Source organism: Mobula hypostoma, chromosome 2, assembly GCF_963921235.1.
Source record: "Mobula hypostoma chromosome 2, sMobHyp1.1, whole genome shotgun sequence".
NCBI classification, from domain to species: Eukaryota; Metazoa; Chordata; class Chondrichthyes; order Myliobatiformes; family Myliobatidae; genus Mobula; species Mobula hypostoma.
Window position 1 is genome coordinate 39416779 of NC_086098.1, and position 18701 is coordinate 39435479.

Sequence of the window (18701 nt, forward strand, 5' to 3'; positions counted from 1 at the left end):
AATTACTAATATACAGCATAAAAAGAAACAGCCCCAACACTAACCCCTGCTGAACACCGCTATTCACTGGCAGCCAACCAGAAAAGAATCCTTCTATTCCTACTCACTGCCTCCTACCAATCAGCCAATGTTCTAATCATGCCAGTAACTTTCCTGTAATACCATGGACCCTTAACTTGGAAAGCAGCCTCAAGTATGGCACCTTGTCAAAGGCCTTCTGAAAGTCCAAATATACAACATCTACTGCATCCCCTTTATCTATCCATTTGTAATCCTCTCAAAGAATACCAACAGGTTCGTCAGGCAAGATTTTCCTTTAAGGAAACTGTGTTGATTTTGTCCTATCTTGTCTTGTGTCACTGAGTACTCCATAACCTCATCCTTAACAATTGACTCCAACATCTTCCCAACCACTGAGGTCAGGGTAACTGGTCTATAATTTCCTTTCTGCTGCCTTCCTCCATTCTTAAAGAGTGACTGACATTTGCAATTTTCCAGTCCTCTGGAACCATGCCAGAGTCCAATGATTTTTGAAAGATCATTACTAATGCCTCCACAATCTCTTCAGCTACCTCTTTCAGAACCGTAGGGTGCAGCTCATCTGGTCCGGGTGACTTATGCACCTTTAAGTCTTTCAGCTTTTTGAGCATCTTCTCCCTTGTAATAGTAACTGCTCATGCTTCTCTTCCCTCACATCCTTCATCACCCAGCACACTGCTAGTGTCTTCCACAGTGAAGACTGATGCAAAATATTCATTTAGTTTATCTGCCATTTCCTTGCCCCCTGTTAATATTTCTCCCGCTTCATTTTCTAGCAGTTCTATATTCACTCTCATCTCTCTTTTACTTTTTACATACTTGAAAAAGCTTTTACTATTCACTTTCATATTGTTTGCGAGCTTGGCGTCATATTTCATCTTTTCTCTCCTAATGATTCCTTTAGATGCACTCTCTAGGTTTTTCAAAGCTTCCCAATTCTCTCTGTTCCTGCTAATTTTTGCTTTGTTGTATGACCTCTCTTTTGCTTTTACATTAGCTTTGACTTCCCTTGTCAGCCACAGCTGTACTATTTTGTCATTTGAATATTTCTGTGTTTTTGGAATACATCTATCCTGCACCTTCTTAATTTTTCCCAGAAACTCAAGCCATTGCTACTCTGCTGTCATCCCCGCCAGCATCTCCTTCCAGTTGACTTTGACCAACTCTCTCTCTCATACCACTGTAATTTCCTTTACTGCACTGAAATACTGCTACTTTAAAGTAAAGTCATCCTTTACTTGCTTCCAATCAAATTTCAAGTTGAACTCAATAATATTGTGATCAGCCTCCAAAAGGAGGTCTTAAGCTCCCTGATCGCCTCTGGTTCATTACCTAACACTCCATCCAGTATAGCTGATTCCCTCGTAGGCACGAGGACAAGCTGCTGTAAAAAGCCATCTCATAGGCATTCAACAAATTCACTCTCTTGAGATCCATTACCAATCTGATTTTCCCAATCTACCTTCATGTTAAAATCTCCCATGACTATCATAACATTGCCCTGTTGACAGGCCTTTTTTATTTCCATTGTAATCTGTAGTCCACATCCCAGCTACTGTTGGGAGGCCAGTATATAACTGCCATCAGGGTTCTTTCATCCTTGCAGTTTCTTAACTCAACCCACAAAGATTCAACATCTTCTGATCCTATGTCACATCTTTCTAATGATTTGATGCTATTCATACTAGCAGAGCCCAGGCACCCCCTCTGCCTACCTTCCTATCCCTCCAATACAATGTGTGTCCTTGGACATTCAGCTCCCAACTACAACCATCTATCAGCCATGATTCAGTACTGGCAGCAACATCACACCCAACAATCTATAGAAGTGCAACAGATCATGCACCTTATTTCTTATAACCTGCCCACGAGAATATTGGTCCCCCTTGGGTTCAGGTGTAACCCGTCCCTTTTGTACAGATCATACATCCCCGAGTGAGACCTGAATGATCCAAGAACTTGAAGCCCTTCCCCCTGCACCAACTTCTCAGCCATGTATTTATCTGCTGGATCATCCTACTTCTACCCTCACTGGCGTGTGGCACAGGCAGCAATCCAAGAAATTACTGCATTGGAGGTAATGCTTCTCAGCTTTCAGACTAGCTCTTTAAGTTCTCTCTTCAGGACCTCTTTGCTTTTCCTTCCATTCATTGGTATTAATATTTTCCAAGGCACCTGGCTGCTTCTCCTCCCCCTCCAAAATGCTGTGGACATGATCCAAGACATCCCTGACCCTGGCATCTGGGAGGTAACATACCATCCGGGTGTCCCGTTCGTACCCATGGAATCTCCTGTCTGTTCCTCTGACGGCCAAGTGGTTAGGGCATTAGACTAGCAATCTGAAGGTCATGGGTTCGAGCCTCCGCTGGGGCAGCGTGTGTGTCCTTGAGCAAGGTACTTAACCACACAATGCTCCAGTCTACCCAGCTGAGAATGGGTACCGGCAAAAATACTGGGGGTTAACCTCTCTCACGATAGACTGGCGTCCTATCCGGGGGGAGGGGGGGAGTCTCCTACTCTCAGTCGCTTCACGCCACGGAAACCGGTATAAGCACCAGCCTGATGGGCCACAAGGCTCGTGACAGACTTTAATCCTCTGACTATTGAGTCCCCTATCACTACCACTCCCCATTTCTCCCTCTCCCCATTCTGCACCACAGACTCATATTCAATGTCAGCTTTCCTTTAATTCCCTTAATCTTCATTAGGCTAGTTTTCACACGGTATGTGGAGTGGAAATCCCATTGAGATTCCCAGCATTGTACACTTTGGGCAAGCAGCAACCCCTTTAAATAGTATTCCTGAATGACATATTTCTCAGGTCCGCATGGGACTGTAATATAACTTGTACCCAACTTCAGCTCAGTATTACAAGCATCAGAATACTTTGCATCCATCCTCTCTGCCTGATCGGACCAGGAAGAGCTCCATTTCGGTGGAAGTTTAGGATTGTTGTTTCATTTCACGCAACACAAAAGACCACAAGTCATGTTTAGAAATAATAAACTGTCATAGGAGGAATAACAGCAAGATTTTGCGGTAGTGATGCTCCACTTAATCTTAGTTTATGCATGATCCCCATGGGGATAAACATCTGCCTTGCTATGTGCATCCTTGATCCATGCAACATTTTGGGTAGTGGATTTATTTATATGTACAATAGGCAGAGCAAACCTCCTGCTCAATTTCCAAGTTGCTGTCCAGCAGCTCATTGTTCACTTCTAAAGATAAACCAGGAATGTCTAATTTCAGAGACCCAAAGGGAAAAGGCACCAATATCATCCAAGTTTCATAATATACCCAAGGTAACATTAATGTTCCAGTATTGCTTGCATATAATTCTTTCCAATTTGCTGCTAAATATGATGTAGTGAATTGATTTAGGTGGTTTCAAAGGAAATCTTGTACAGGTTGAGCACCCCTTATCCAAAATTCCAAAATCTGAAAATCCGAAAACCTCCAAAATCTGATTTTTTTCCTTTTAGTGCTGCCATGACGTCACAAGTGGAAAATTGCTGGGAATGTTCCCAGACGACATGCAGGTTTCTGAGAAGTGACCTTACATGTGTAATAAATAGAAGTTAATGAAAAATAGAAAAATACTGCCTTAAGTGAAAAATGAAGATCCTGATCGTGTGTCAACGGTGGCTGGAGTGAACATATACCACTTAACGGCATGCTGATCATGAAACAAGCAAAGACGACCATGACAAACCGAAGATTGAAGGTAATTCTAAATATTCAGCAGGCTGGTTGCAGAAAGTTAAGAAAAGGCACGGCATTTAAAGCATCTGCTGATCACGAAAATCTAACACCAGAACAAGTCTACAATGCTGCTTGTTTTATACCTTACATTAAAAAAATGTAAAATACAAATACAGTGTAGTGTAACCTTTTAATCAAATCACAGCATCATAGGTAGAGACTGAAAGCCTGCCTTTATTTGCTGTTCAACAGCTGATTCAGGTATTCTCCCAATGCTGCTGTGCAGCTTTTGTTACGTTGCACTCATTATATTAATGGTAGGTAATAATTTTTACTAATAATCACATATGTGAAAGACTAGTTACCAATACCATATAAATTCAGAGTTGATAATGATGGTGATCCCAACCTATCTTACTCTATATTCCAAAATCCAAAGAAATCCAAAATCCAAACACTTCCAGCCCCAAGCATTTTGGATAAGGGGCACTCAACCTGAGTTAGCTAAAGATACTGATTTCCTCTATTGTCAATTCTTCCACAACAGTTCCATGAACTAGAAGTTGATGTGTAATAGGGGAAATTATATTTATTCTGGAACCTTTTCCAGTTACTAGCACAACTGCCTATTTGGTCAAAAACCTGATCCTTAAATCAGTATATTTTCTGTAACCTTCTATAAATATAACAAATTAGGTTTCCTGCTCAGGTATAGAAGAAGAGTGACCAAGAAGTACCGTTTTCAATTGAAAATAATCTTATTGAATGTTATGAGAATACGAAAAGTAGACCCACCTTACTTTCTCCTTCAATTACAGTTATAGGCACTGGGGTGGAGGGCCACTTGTTCTTGGAAGGTAAAGACCTATCACAGTTCCATAGCACTACAATCTTAACAAAAAGTATGTGTATTAATATGCTTATCATTTTAAGAACAATTCATTCCTAGGAGCTTGATTAGAAGAGATCAGAGTGAAACAAAATATTCTTTCTAAAAAGAAATTTCTTGTAAAAGTTCTTCTAATGTTTTGTTCAAAGAAAAGCATAATTTAGCTTACTTATTATCTTACTTAATTAAACAATTCTGCTCAATACCATAATCTTTCAAAAACTTTCTAAATACCAGGAAGTTAAAGAAATCTTAACAAACTCTTTATATCTTTGAGTACTGAAGAAAGGTCTCAGCCCAAAATGTCAACTGCTTATTCATTTCCACAGATGTTGCCTGGCCCACTGAGTTCCTCCAGCATTTTGTGTGTTTCTTTATATCATTTTAATATTTTTAAAAAATTTAGAGAAGCACAAGAATTACACAAACGTTAAGATTTCTTTAAACCACAAACACTGTTTAATCATTGAAGGAGCTGCATTGAGCTCAATTTGACAAAGCGCCTTTTAAGATCAACTCTATCAATTTTAATGCTGATCCAATTAAGAAACCTAGGGATCACACAGGAACATAAGAATTTTCCAGTCCAGGAAGATAATTACAGAAACATAGAAAACGTAGAAACATAAAAAACCTATAGCACAATACAGGCCCTTCAGCCCACAATGTCGTGCCAAACATGTCCCTACCTTAGAAATTACTAGGGTTACCCATAGCCCTCTATTTTTCTAAGCCCCATGTACCTATCTAACAGTCTCTTAAAAGACCCTATTGTATCCATCTCCACAACCGTCACTGGCAGCCCATTCCACACACTCACTACTCTGCGTAAAAAACTTACCCCTGACATCTCTTCTGTAACTACTTCTAAGCATCTTAAAACTGTGCCCTCTCGTGCTAGCCATTTCGGCCCTGGGAAAAAGCCTCTAACTATCGACACAATCAATGCCTCTTATCATCTTATACACCTCTATCAGGTCACCTCTCATCCTCCGTCGCTCCAAGGAGAAAAGGTCAAGTTCACTTAACCTGTTCTCATAAGGCATGCTCCCCAATCCAGGCAACATCCTTGTAAATCTCCTCTGTACTCTTTCTATGGTTTCCACATCCTTCCTGTAGTGAGGTGACCAGAACTGAGCACAGTACTCCAAGTGGGGTCTGACCAGGGTCCTACATAGCTGCAACATTACCTCTCGGCTCTTGAACTTAATCCCACGGTTGATGAAGACCAATACACCGTATGCCTTTTTAACCACAGAGTCAACCTGTGCAGCAGCTTTGAGTGTCCTATGGACTCAGACCCCAAGATTCCACTGATCTTCCACACTGCCAAGAGTCTTACCATCAATACTATATTCTGCCATCATATTTGACCTACCAAAATGAACCACCTCACACTTATCTGGGTTGAACTCCATCTGCCACTTCTCAGCCTAGTTTTGCATCCTATCAATGTCCCGCTGTAACCTCTGACAGTCCTCCACACTATCCACAACACCTCCAACCTTGGCGTCAGCAGCAAATTTACTAACCCATCTCTCCACTTCCTCATCCAGGTCATTTATAAAAATTACAAAGAGTAAGGATCCCAGATCACATCCCTGAGGCACACCACTGATCACCCGCCTCCATGCAGAATATCTACAACCAATCTTTGCCTTTTATGAGCAAACTAATTCTGGATCCACAAAGCAAGGTCCCCTTTGATCCCATGCCTCCTTACCTTCTCAATAAGCCTTGCATTGGACACCTTATCAAATGCCTTGCTGAAATCCATAAGCACTACATCTACTGCTCTACCTTCATCAATGTGCTTAGTCACATACTGAAAAAATTCAATCAGGCTCATAAGGCATGACTTGCCTTTGACAAAGCCATGCTGACTATTCCTAAACATATTATGTCTCTCCAAATGTTCATAAATCTTGCCTCTCAGGATCTTCTCCATCAACTTACCAACCACTGAAGTACGACTCACTGGTCTATAATTTCCTGGGCTATCTCTACTCCATTTCTTGAATAAGGGAATAACATCTGCAACCCTCCAATCCTCCAGAACCTCTCCCGTCCTCTGAAATATCCCCTGAACATTTGCCACATTTCTGCCCTATATTTCCGTACGTTTCCCTGAGAACATCTGCTCCCAATTTATGCTTCCAAGTTCCTGCTTCATATTTCTCCTTACTCCAATTAAACGTCTCCCTAACTTGTCTGCTCCTATCCCTCTCCAATGCTATGGTAAAGGGGATGGAATTGTGATCACTATCTCCAAAATGCTCTCCAACTGAGAGACCTGACACCTGATCAGGTTCATTTCCCCATACCAGATCAAGTACAGCTTGACCTTCAATGCTTATCTACATATTGTGTCAGGAAGCATTCCTGAACACAGCTAACAAACTCCACCCCATCTAAACCCCTTGCTCTAGGGAGACACCAATCAATATTTGGGAAATTAAAATCTCCCATCACGACAACTCGGTTATTATTGCACCATTCCAGAATTTGTCTCCCTATCTGCTCTTCGTTGTCCCTGTTACTATTGGGTCGTCTATAAAAAACACCAAGTAGAATTATTGACCCCTTCCTGTTCCTAACTTCCACCCACAGAGGCTCAGTGGACAATCCCTCCATGAAGGGCAAAATATTTTAAGCATAAATATTTATTTTCTATAATAAGAATCTGAAGAACAATGCTTTAATTCAGAAAACAATAAGATTAGAGTGTGGATCTGAGGATGATTATTGAATGCATCTTATGAAGGTAATTAAAAAAAAACATCTTTATTGCTGCAGTATTGCCATCAAGTCTTTTCAAAGAGTTAAGATTCGTAACATTCTTATTATCTCAATACATACCTGCTTGCAGTATTTTGATCTTGACACAGCTAATATCAGTTTAACTATAGGCTGGGACTGTGTCAGAAGAGGTGAAACTGCCTGAATGACAGCTGTGAACTCCTCAGCTGGACTGATGCCTGTTAAATAAAAGCATCATGGATCACATCATCGAGCAGAGAAATAATTAGCGGCTTTACAATAAACTCAATGGATAACAGAGTATGCAAATTTAATCATAGACTAATATTTCTCTGAAAGATCAGGACTTTATTTGGTCATGGAATGGAGATGTCACCAGCAAAGTTGACTCTTATTGCCCCTATCCGAGGAAGCAGACTGAGTCACTCCTATTGCTGGGTTTAGAGTCACATATAGGCCACACCATGTTAGTACAGCTTTCTCCTTTCATGAAGGACATCTCTGTCACTAGATGTGTTTTTACAATATTCTGGAACTCCATTACTTTTCAGTTAATGATTTATTTAATTATCTGAATTAAAATTCACCAGCTGCTGTTTTAGAACCTCAACTCTCATCCCGGATCAACGTCTCTTCTTCCAATTTGAGTGGCACAATTATTTTTCTGTCATACCCAGTGTGACTCAGTATTGCCTACAGCACTGCAGGGCACAACCAATCTATTCCATGTGTAATCACACCCTTGCAGCTCCATTCATCAATGGTCAATCTCTCCCTCACTCACCCTTTGCCTGGAGACCCCGTTACCCAAAGCTCCTGATCCACCAAAATCGTTACCCAAAGCTCCTGATTCTCCAACCCCAAGTCTTGAACCTTGGAAGTGACCACCCCTATTCCAACCACCAGAACCACAGTGTCAGGCCTCTGTCCCCCGGTGAAGCACTGGCCCAACCACGTCATTTGGAATGTTCCACATTGGCTCAGCGGATGACAGGATGGCTGAGGCAGAGCACTGAATTATTAAGCAGCATGCCCACAGCTAAAACTATATGCAGTGTGCTGTGTAACAACAGATTAACCTGGTCTTATACAGTGCCGAAAAATGTCTCGGCCCGTGTTTTCTGGAAAGTAGATAGGAATACATTATTTTCTGGGCACCAAGTCACACTGACTAATGTGTCTCCAATTGCTTGACCAAATATGCCAAATGTTTACAATAAGTGGGATAATCAGTCACTAGATCAAACTTGGGTGGATAAGAACCTTGTGTACTGGTTACCTTATAATTGGACAAAGTGGTTTATTGGTCAGCATTGTAATTGCCGGTGATTATTTCAGTAAACATTCTGGCTTTTAACCCTGAAAAGATACACACAATACTCGATTGTGAATTTTGGAAATCCGAAATATAAATGGAAAATGCTGGAAAGATATGGCAGGTCAGGCAGTGTTAGGGGAGAACAATATGGAGTTAGCAGCTCAGGTTGATGACTCTTCATCATAACTTGGCAAAGTTAAAAGATTAATGAAGTTTTAAGGTGCAGAGAAAGGGTGTATTGGTGAGGAGATCTACAGTAAATGATCCGTTGAGTGATGAAAGGCCAGAGAGATTAAATGAAGAAAGAGATGATAATACATGTGATGGACAAAACCAGCCCAGCATAAGCAGAGAATAATTACCCAAAATTATGAGCCAAAGCTAATGTGAACACTGAAAATCTGAAGTGAATGTGAATGTTGATGTGCTGAAACTGTGGAACTCTGGACAATATCTTTCTGGTCAGAAGAGGAAGTAACATCTCTCAGATTTACATTTAGCTTCACTGTGACAATTTAAGAAGTTGAGTTACAGTGGAAATGAGATGGATAATTCAGATGACAGACAACTAAATACTACACAATGTACTTGCAGGCTGAATGGAAATGTTCTACAAGGCTGTTGCCAACCAGCATTTGGTCTCCCCAGTGCAGAAGAGATCATGTTGAGAACTTTGTGTTTAGTGTAGTAAATTGAAAAAAATAACAGAAGCAAGTTGCTGCTTTACAGGGAGAAAAAAAACCCTTTGGTGGCTGGTAAGGTGGAAGGAAGGGTGTAAGAGGGCAGGCTTTGCCTCTTCAATGTTTGCGCAGAAAGATCCCATGCAGAGGGGAGTGAATATCAGTGGAGTTGAACGTGGGAACTAATGCATTAGAAAGGGAATTGTCACTTCAGAAATCTGAAAATGGAGGTAAAATGGAAAATATGCCCAGTTAAAACATAATTTTGGAGGAGCTGAAAATTGAAGAAATTTTGTGTGACCCATTCGAGACACTGAAATGGAAGGTGGCATTACCAGATCATAGGAAAAACTGGGAGAATGAACTGGAGTCCTGGCAAAAAGTAAGGTGGGAAGAAAATGCAGCTGAAGTAGCCAGGGGAAGCTGGCAGCCTTTATTGAACGCAAACAACAGGAATTCTGCAGATGCTGGAAATTCAAGCAACACACATCAAAGTTGCTGGTGAACGCAGCAGGCCAGGCAGCATCTCTAGGAAGAGGTACAGTCCTGACGAAGGGTATCAGCCTGAAACGTCGACTGTACCTCCTCCTAGTGATGCTGCCTGGACTGCTGCGTTCACCAGCAACTTTGATGTGTGGAGCCTTTATTGAATGCTGTTCAGTAACCTGTCTGTAGAAGTGAGAGAAATTGAAGGAGGGCTGGGAAGGGTCAGGGATGAATCAACTGAATGTAAGGGCAGGGTGGAAATTCAGACTGAAAGCTGGCAGCAGCACTGAAACAATCATTAATATGGTGAAAAGAGAAGAGAGAGAGAGAGAACCCAAATGGGACTAAAATAGAGAAGGTGCCATGTTCCACAAAGGGACTGAATTATCTGACTTAGGTTCAGATTAGTTATTATCATATCCATCAGGGTGAAAGGAAATACCTTACTCGCATGAAGCTCAAAGGCTAAACAGTATACACGATAATAATAAATGCAACAATAAATACAGTGATAAGGTGCTAAACAACTGAATGATGCAAAGAGAGCAGTACAATCTGAAGTTGTGTAAAAGAAATGCTAAAGTGCAATAACAGAATATCTGACAGAGATAGAACTAAGAGTCCCAAGCAAGCAGCAGCACCATTGGGAAGGGAATGTGTGAAACAGTTTGGATCCAATTGATTAACGATTGTTGGAAAAACTATGCATCTCAGAGCAAACCTCACAGAGATGCACACACCAAGGCAGCTGTGCTGACATGAGATCTACTAAATGAAATGCATGTTTCAGCCAACATTGACCTGCACTTATACTACGCTCACATCCACAGGCAAGAGCCTCACTCAAGAAAAGGTGACAATTGCTTTGCAACAAAATCACCCTAGTTCCCTGCACCAACTACCATTCAATGATTTCACAAAGATCTCACTGTTCACTGAGATACCTTTAATTTAAACGTGGTATAACAGCTCAACCATGACCAGCTGTGAAGCTCCAAACAAATGAACAGTGCTGTTGTTCACTGTTAGTATCTATAATCAAAGAATGAACACAAGACACGGAAGGGCTGCCTACACACACAGAACTGCACAACAGGTTATGTCAACATGTTCAGAAAAGGTGAAAAGAAAATTGAAGTCAAAGCTTACAAAAATCTTCCAGTGAAAGATATTAATAAAAATACTGGATCATCATTTATAAAGCTGTCAAAATGTCACATGAAGGAAGTACACAGATACACATAATAGGATTCAAATAAAAAAAGACAATTTCATGCAACAGTAGCTATCACAGTTTTTCCTTTGTGTCTCAGCACTATTTGCATTGGGGTTTCATGTTTGTATCTACTCTGCATTATTCTTACCACTTTCTGTAGCCAAACAATGTGGCTTGTGTACAATAATAGCAAAACGGCAGTACAGAAGTAGCACACAGGAGGCCAAAGGCTCTTTATTCAGAAGTGTCCTCACACTGGTTTGAACACTCATGGATGCAGTGCAAATCTGATCCCCATCTCAGAGATGTATAAAGTAGTCATATGGAGTTGATGTGTATTAAACTACAAAATGAATCCCTTACAAAAACAGTGAATGCAGTTCTCAGATAGTAGGCTATAGGAAAGGTCCTACGCGACTCCCTTGTCCATTCGTTCCCCCCATCCCTCCCCACCGATCTCCCTCCTGGCACTTATCTGTGTAAGCGGAACAAGTGCTACACATGCCCTTACACTTCCTCCCTCACCACCATTCAGGGCCCCTGACAGTCCTTCCAGGTGAGGCAACACTTCACCTGTGAGTTGGCTGGTGTGATATATTACGTCCAGTGCTCCCGGTGCGGCCTTCTATATATTGGTGAGACACGACGCAGACTGGGAGACCGCTTTGCTGAACACCTACGCTCTGTCCGCCAGAGAAAGAAGGATCTCCCAGTGGTCACATACTTTAATTCCACGTCTCATTCCCATTCTGTCATGTCTATCCACGGCCTCCTCTACTGTCAAGATGAAGCACCACTCAAGTTGGAGGACAACACCCTATATTCTGTCTGGGTAGCCTCCAACCTGATGGCATGAACATTGACTTCTCTAACTTCTGTTAATGCCCCTCCTCCCCTTCTTACACCATCCCTTATTTATTTATTTATTATTATTTATTTTTTTTCCCCTTTCTTTCTCTCTCTCTTTTTTTCTCCCTCTGTCCCCCACACTATAACTCCTTGCATGCTCTCTATCTTCCTCTGGTGCTCCTCTCCTCCCGTCCCATGATCTTCTACCTTCTCCAGCCTTGTATCCCTTTTGCCAATCAACTTTCCAGCTCTTAGCTCCATCCCTCCCCCTCCTGTCTTCTCCTATCATTTTGGATCTCCCCCTCCCCCTTTCAAATCTCTTACTATCTTTTCTTTCTGTTAGTCCTGACAAAGGGTCTCGGCCCGAAACGTCGACTGTACCTCTTCCTATAGATGCTGCCTTGGCCTGCTGCATTCCACCAGCATTTTGTGTGTGTTGCTTGAATTTCCAGCATCTGCAGAATTCCTCGTGTTTGAGAACTCTGAAGCAGTCTGCAGGGCCGGGTAGGTCTGATCCAATAATCTAGGGAGAGGGGAATGAGCCTGGATTCCAGGTGAATTCATTTCCTGATTCAGTATGGCTGTCCAACTTCTGAACAGGAACGTTTGGGGTCTGATGGAGAGGCGCCCGAGTAGCTGTGGAGTTGAACCCTCCTGCCCTAGTGATAAGCAGAGCTACGCTCATTTTGTGTCAACTGCTGAGCATTCCGAGACCTGGGAAATTAGCTGCCCATATCCAAGATCAGAAGCAGGTTATATCAGAGCATTCTAGCCTTGATAATGTATTAATTTATCAATCTGCTGCCTTGTGACAGATTAGCTGCCTGATTCTTGTCCCACCTCTGCATAAACTAGGTGGATTGGTTTGGTTTTGTTTGATTCACATTTTACATTTCATTCCCAATCACTTACAACTGGCCTGCTTTTGTGAGGTGAGATCAGCTTGACAACCTTAGTAGCAGGACAGAAAAAAATTTATTTGAAACTGGTATTCTCAAATTAAATGTTGCTCCTTCAGATAAATTTACATGTCTCAATATTCACCAGAATAAAATCTTGAGTAACCTCACTGCCAATCACTCAGTGGATAGTTTGATAAAAATAATTCCAAACAGGTCAGCAAAACATTTGTCTTTAGGAGCACAAGTGTGTGCTAAAGTCAATTATAGCTGCAAAGATCAATGAAAATAAATGGGAAGGGAAGAATAACAATCAAAACCTGACATTAAAACATATGGTACTTTAACATGCAATGAATATGTTTCACCATTTCCATTAGAGAAGATGGGTGAATAAGATACAAAAACTAATGGGTTTGATGATTATTCCTTTCCTGAAATACCATGCCTGCTATGCACTCTCAGTCTAGTGCTGATGCTGTGCTGATGCATGTGTTCATTGGATGTAACAGGTTTTGTTGTGGTAAAGATCTAGAAAGTCTATTCTAAGAACATAGAGCCCACTAATGGAAATCTCTTGACTCAACACCTTTCCATCTGGGACACATGTAAGGATAATCTTTTTTCATCAACAACACATTTTGCCATCCCATTTTTCACAATGTCATACACTAAATACAAACCCCATTTCCAGAAAAGTTGGGATATTTTCCAAAATGCAATAAAAACAAAAATCTGTGATATGTTAATTCACGTGAACCTTTATTTAACTGACAAAAGTACAAAGAAAAGATTTTCAATAGTTTTACTGACCAACTTAATTGTATTTTGTAAACATACACAAATTTAGAATTTGATGACTGCAACACACTCAACAAAAGTTGGGACAGAGTTAAAATAAGATTGAAAAGTGCACAGAATATTCAAGTAACACCGGTTTGGAAGACTCCACATTAAGCAGGCTAATTGGTAGCAGGTGAGGTATCATGACTGGGTATAAAAGTAGTGTCCATCAAAGGCTCAGTCTTTGCAAGCAAGGATGGGTTGTGGCTCACTCCTTTGTGCCAAACTTCGTGAGAGAATTGTTAGTCAGTTCAAAAGGAACATTTCTCAACGCAAGTTTGCAGAGAAGTTAGATCTTTCAACATCTACAGTACGTAATATTGTGAAAAGATTCAGAGAATTCAGAGACATCTCAGTGCGTAAAGGGCAAGGTCAGAAACCACTGTTGAATGTGCGTGATCTTCGAGCCCTCAGGCGGCACTGCCAAAGAAACCGTCCTGCTACTGTGACAACTATAGCCACCTGGGCTCGAGAGTACTTTGGAAAACCATTGTCACTCAACACAGTCCGTTGCTGCAACCAGAAATGCAACTTGAAACTGTATTACGCAAGGAGGAAGCCATACATCAACTCTATGCTGAAATGCCGGTGAGTTCTCTGGGCCCGAGCTCATCTCAGATGGACCGAAAGACTGTGGAACCGTGTGCTGTGGTCAGATGAGTCCACATTTCAGCTAGTTTTCCGAAAAAACGGGTGTCGAGTTCTCCGTGCCAAAGATGAAAATGACCATCCAGATTGTTATCAGCAAAAGGTGCAAAAGCCAGCATCTGTGATGGTATGGGGGTGCATCAGTGCCCACGGAATGGGTGAGTTCCATGTATGTGAAGGTACCATTGACTCGGAAGTGTATATTAGGATTTTAGAGAGACATATGTTGCCATCAAGGTGATGTCTCTTCCCGGGACGTCCATGCTTATTTCAGCGGGACAATGCCAGACCACATTCTGCCCGGGCTACAACAGCGTGGCTTTGTAGACACAGAGTGCGTGTGCTTGACTGGCCTGCTGCCAGTCCAGATCTATCTCCTATTGAAAATGTATGGCGCATCATGAAGAGGAGAATCAGACAACAGAAACCACGGACTGTTGAGTAGCTGAAGTCTTATATCAAGCAAGAATGGACAACATTTCCAATTGCAAATCTACTACAATTAGTATCCTCAGTTCCAAAAGGATTAAAAAGTATTATTAAAAGGAAAGATGATGTAACACAATGGTAAACATGCCTCTGTCCCAACTTTTGTTGAGTGTGTTGCAGCCATCAAATTCTAAATTTGTGTATGTTTACAAAATACAATTAAGTTGGTCAGTAAAACTATTGAAAATCTTTTCTTTGTACTTTTGTCAGTTAAATAAAGGTTCACATGAATTAAGATATCACAGATTTTTGTTTTTATTTGGAAAATATCCCAACTTTTCTGGAAATGGGGTTTGTAGATGGGCAGGAATGCGGGTGCATTTAGCGGATCTTACAGCGGCAGAAATGTGGATTCAGTTCTCACTGTGAGTTCTGTCTGGGTGCAGTTCGCATGTTCTCCCCGTGACCACAGGGGCTTCCTCCACACATCACAAAGATATGTAGGTTAACTCACCGCTACTGTATGTATGGGTGAGTGTTAGAAACAAGAATCAGTTGATGATAATGTGGGGAGAATAAAAAACATGGGATTAACAAAAGCTTCGTTTGAGTGCATGGTTGATAGTATTTGGCGTTCCAAAAGACCTGTCTTTGTGCTGTTCCTTCTTCTGGCTTCACTAACTGCTTTCTCTAACTAGTTCAGAAAAAAAGGGAATGCTTATTAAATATTCCCCATCTTAACAGGTAGCAACCAAGCTCCATTTTAAAATTAACATTTAGCTTAGACTAATACTACTGTGTAATCTTCATAAAATATTCTTTCCCTGTGAAATCTGGGAGTATTGAAAAGTGAAAACCAAGACTGATAGAGTTTTGCTAGGTAAAAGGATCAAGAAGTGCAGGAAGATGACGTAGATGAATCATATGAGCCACAGTCTATTGGTACATTATTGTCACATGTCCAAGATACAGAGAAAATACTTTGTTTGTGCACCATTCTGTTAGACAGCAGCTATATTTCATTCCGAGATGAGGAGATTTGCTGTGTCACCCAAGACACTCGCAAATTGCTATATAAGTACTGCAGAGAGCATTCTAACTGGGTGCTTCACCGTCTTGTATGGGGTGTGGGGGGAGGTGGGAAGGGCTACTGCACAGGATTGAAAGAAGCTGCAGCAAGTTGTGAACTGAGTCACCTCCAGCATAGCCACTAGCCTTCACAGGACATCTTCAAGGAGCAATGCCTCAAAAAAGTGCCATCCATCATCAAGGATCCCCACCACCCAGGACGTGCCCTCTTCTCATTGCTACCATCAGGGAGGAGATACAGGAGCCTGAAGTCACACCCTCAATGGTTCAGAAACATGTTCTTCCCCTCTGTCATCAGATTTCTCAATGGACACTGAATTCATGAACACTACCTCACTAGTTTTTTACTTCTATTTTTGCACAACTTATTTAATTTAGCTATTTTATATATATACTTACTACAATTCATGTTTTTTTCTATTATTATGTATTGCATTGTACTGCAGCCACAAAGACAATAAAGTTCACGACATATGCCAGTGATATTGACCATGATTCCAATTCTGATTCTGAGCATGTCGAGGTAGAAAAGGAAAAAACAGGACACAAAAAACAGAGAAAGTGGAGTATCGGTAAACAGTTCTTTGATCCACTCAGAAAAGACCATAAATTCCCATTAAAAATCTCATTTATTCTTATTTACTGTTTTCTACTTTATTATTATGCTCAATAAAGCCTGACATTAATATAATCTGGTACAAAATATAATTGGAAGAGAAAGTACCTTAATGGACCCTACATCATTAGCTAGGATTTTCCAGAACTGTGAAACTAAGTTAACAGTATGGTTTGCATTTGCCCATTTGTGCAAGGTACTGGTATATTTAATAGGGGTGAATCTTACTTCCAGCACTCTGCAGTTTCCGGGAGGATACCTTGTAGTGGGCAGGCCGCAGGACAGGGTGCAAGCTGATGTTTGGTTCCATTTTGCTGATTATAACTTCTATTGTTTGCCGATTAAAGCAATGAGGGAGACTGGAGCATCAAAGCAAGTGCAGAAGGTGAGAACCAGCTGCTTGCATTTTGATTGGTTGCTCTGTACCAGAGGGAGAAGAACCTGCCGCTGCACCCAGAGAGTGTTGCCCAGGGTTTTTTTTGCATTTTGGATGTGGACTTGGACTATAGGCTCTCTCTTTCAATCTTATAGTTTTTATATTCTGTGCTTATAGTCATAGTCATAGTCATACTTTATTAATCCCGGGGGAAATTGGTTTTCGTTACAGTTGCTCCATAAATAATATAGTAATAGAACCACAAATAGTTAAATAGTAATATGTAAATTATGCCAGTAGATTATGAAATAAGTCCAGGACCAACCTATTGGGCAGGATGTCTGACCCTCCAAGGGAGGAGTTGTGAAGTTTGATGGCCACAGGCAGGAATGACTTCCTATGACACTCAGTGCTGCATCTCGGTGGAATGAGTCTCTGGCTGAATGTACTCCTGTGCCCACCCAGTTATTAACCCGATCTTCTCATTTTTTTTGTGCGGGAAAGGAGAATTTGGGGACCAATGTGCCGGATCAGTTTTTCCCTTTTTTTTTGCGGGAGGAGAAATTTGGGAGTTGATGTGCCTGGTCTGTTTTGCTCGGTTTTTGTGTGGGAGGAGGGAATTGGTGGATGATGTGCCTGTTCTGCTTTTGTTTGTTTTTTTTTGGCAGGAAGGTGGGATTTGGGGAGCCACCTTTCTTTTCTTTCTTGGTTTCGTGGCTACCCGGAGAACTAAAGAATTTCAGAGTTGTATACTTTGATAATAAACAAACCTTTGAATGTTAATTAAATAATTTTTGCACAATCCAGGTAGGATTTGGGACTCCTGTCTCAAGAAAGGAAGACTCCGATGAGGGTCTTAAGTGTCTCCATCAGATGAGTAAGGGTGAGCAAGGGAAACGAGTGAATGTAGGTAACTGAAAGGAGAGGATAACTACAGATAGCCAGGTTAGGTGGTTGGATGAGAATAGCTGATGGGATCCCTCTGACATCTAAAAAAGACATTATTTATTTAAAGTTAAATGATACATTTACTCTTCAAATGGAGTTTTCGTGACTAGATTGCCCATGAACTGTTTGAAGTGGGAGGACTGAATCCCTTTCCACTCCTTCCCACAATGCACCATGCCACAAATATAGTGTCAATGTAATCTACACTCCTTGAATGTAGAACTATAATGTAGACTACAGGGAGCTAACGAACCAGACCTTCCACTGGCCCCAGCTCCCTCTAAAATAATGTCTCAACAAAAAGTTTCCCAGAATATGTCATGATCTGCTATTACTATGACTCCTCAGCTATGCAAATTAGATCTCACATTTGGAAGATCATTAAAAATAAGTAATTTGCAAAAATACTAACTGTGACATGAGTTGGAACCAAACTGTGAAGTAGGAAATATTCTGCCTTATGACTGACAATGATCAGTCACCGTGCTTTCACTTACCAGTTAGTTATAGTCAGAGAGATATAGACAATTTCTGTTCATCCATTTCTACTTTGGATAAAGAACCAAATATGGGGATTTAATTCATTTTATTTAAAATAAATGTTCAGGTGATGATGCTGTTATGTTAAACTCACATGGATTTGAGTTGTTTTCTAAAATGACTAAGGTATGAGGTTCTTCTGCCCTTAGTTCCAACTATTTATGGAAAATTCTACCTCAACATTTTAAAACGTTATCTGCTGGAACAAAATGGATGCCAAGGAATGCTAATACCAAGAATAGTCCATGGATAAGATGCTGGCAACATTAGAATAGTAAATAATAAACTTTCAATTAAATTTTGAGTAGAACGTTGCTTTATGCTATTGCCTTAAATCTCCAAAATAGTGGTAGCAACTGTGATGGTTTGTC

General features: G+C 41.0%; 1 protein-coding gene across 2 annotated transcripts in view; it reads right to left on the reverse strand.

The window, feature by feature from the left end:
* Positions 1-18701, reverse strand: part of LOC134339417 (exostosin-1-like) — a 488758-nt gene that overhangs the window by 98636 nt on the left and 371421 nt on the right. For both annotated transcript variants that reach the window (XM_063035902.1, XM_063035894.1), the window contains exons 7-8: positions 7493-7611; positions 4540-4635 (exon numbers count right to left, since the gene is read on the reverse strand). In XM_063035902.1, coding sequence (XP_062891972.1) covers positions 4540-4635; positions 7493-7611 — 215 coding nt within the window. The remainder of the gene's footprint in view (positions 1-4539; positions 4636-7492; positions 7612-18701) is intronic.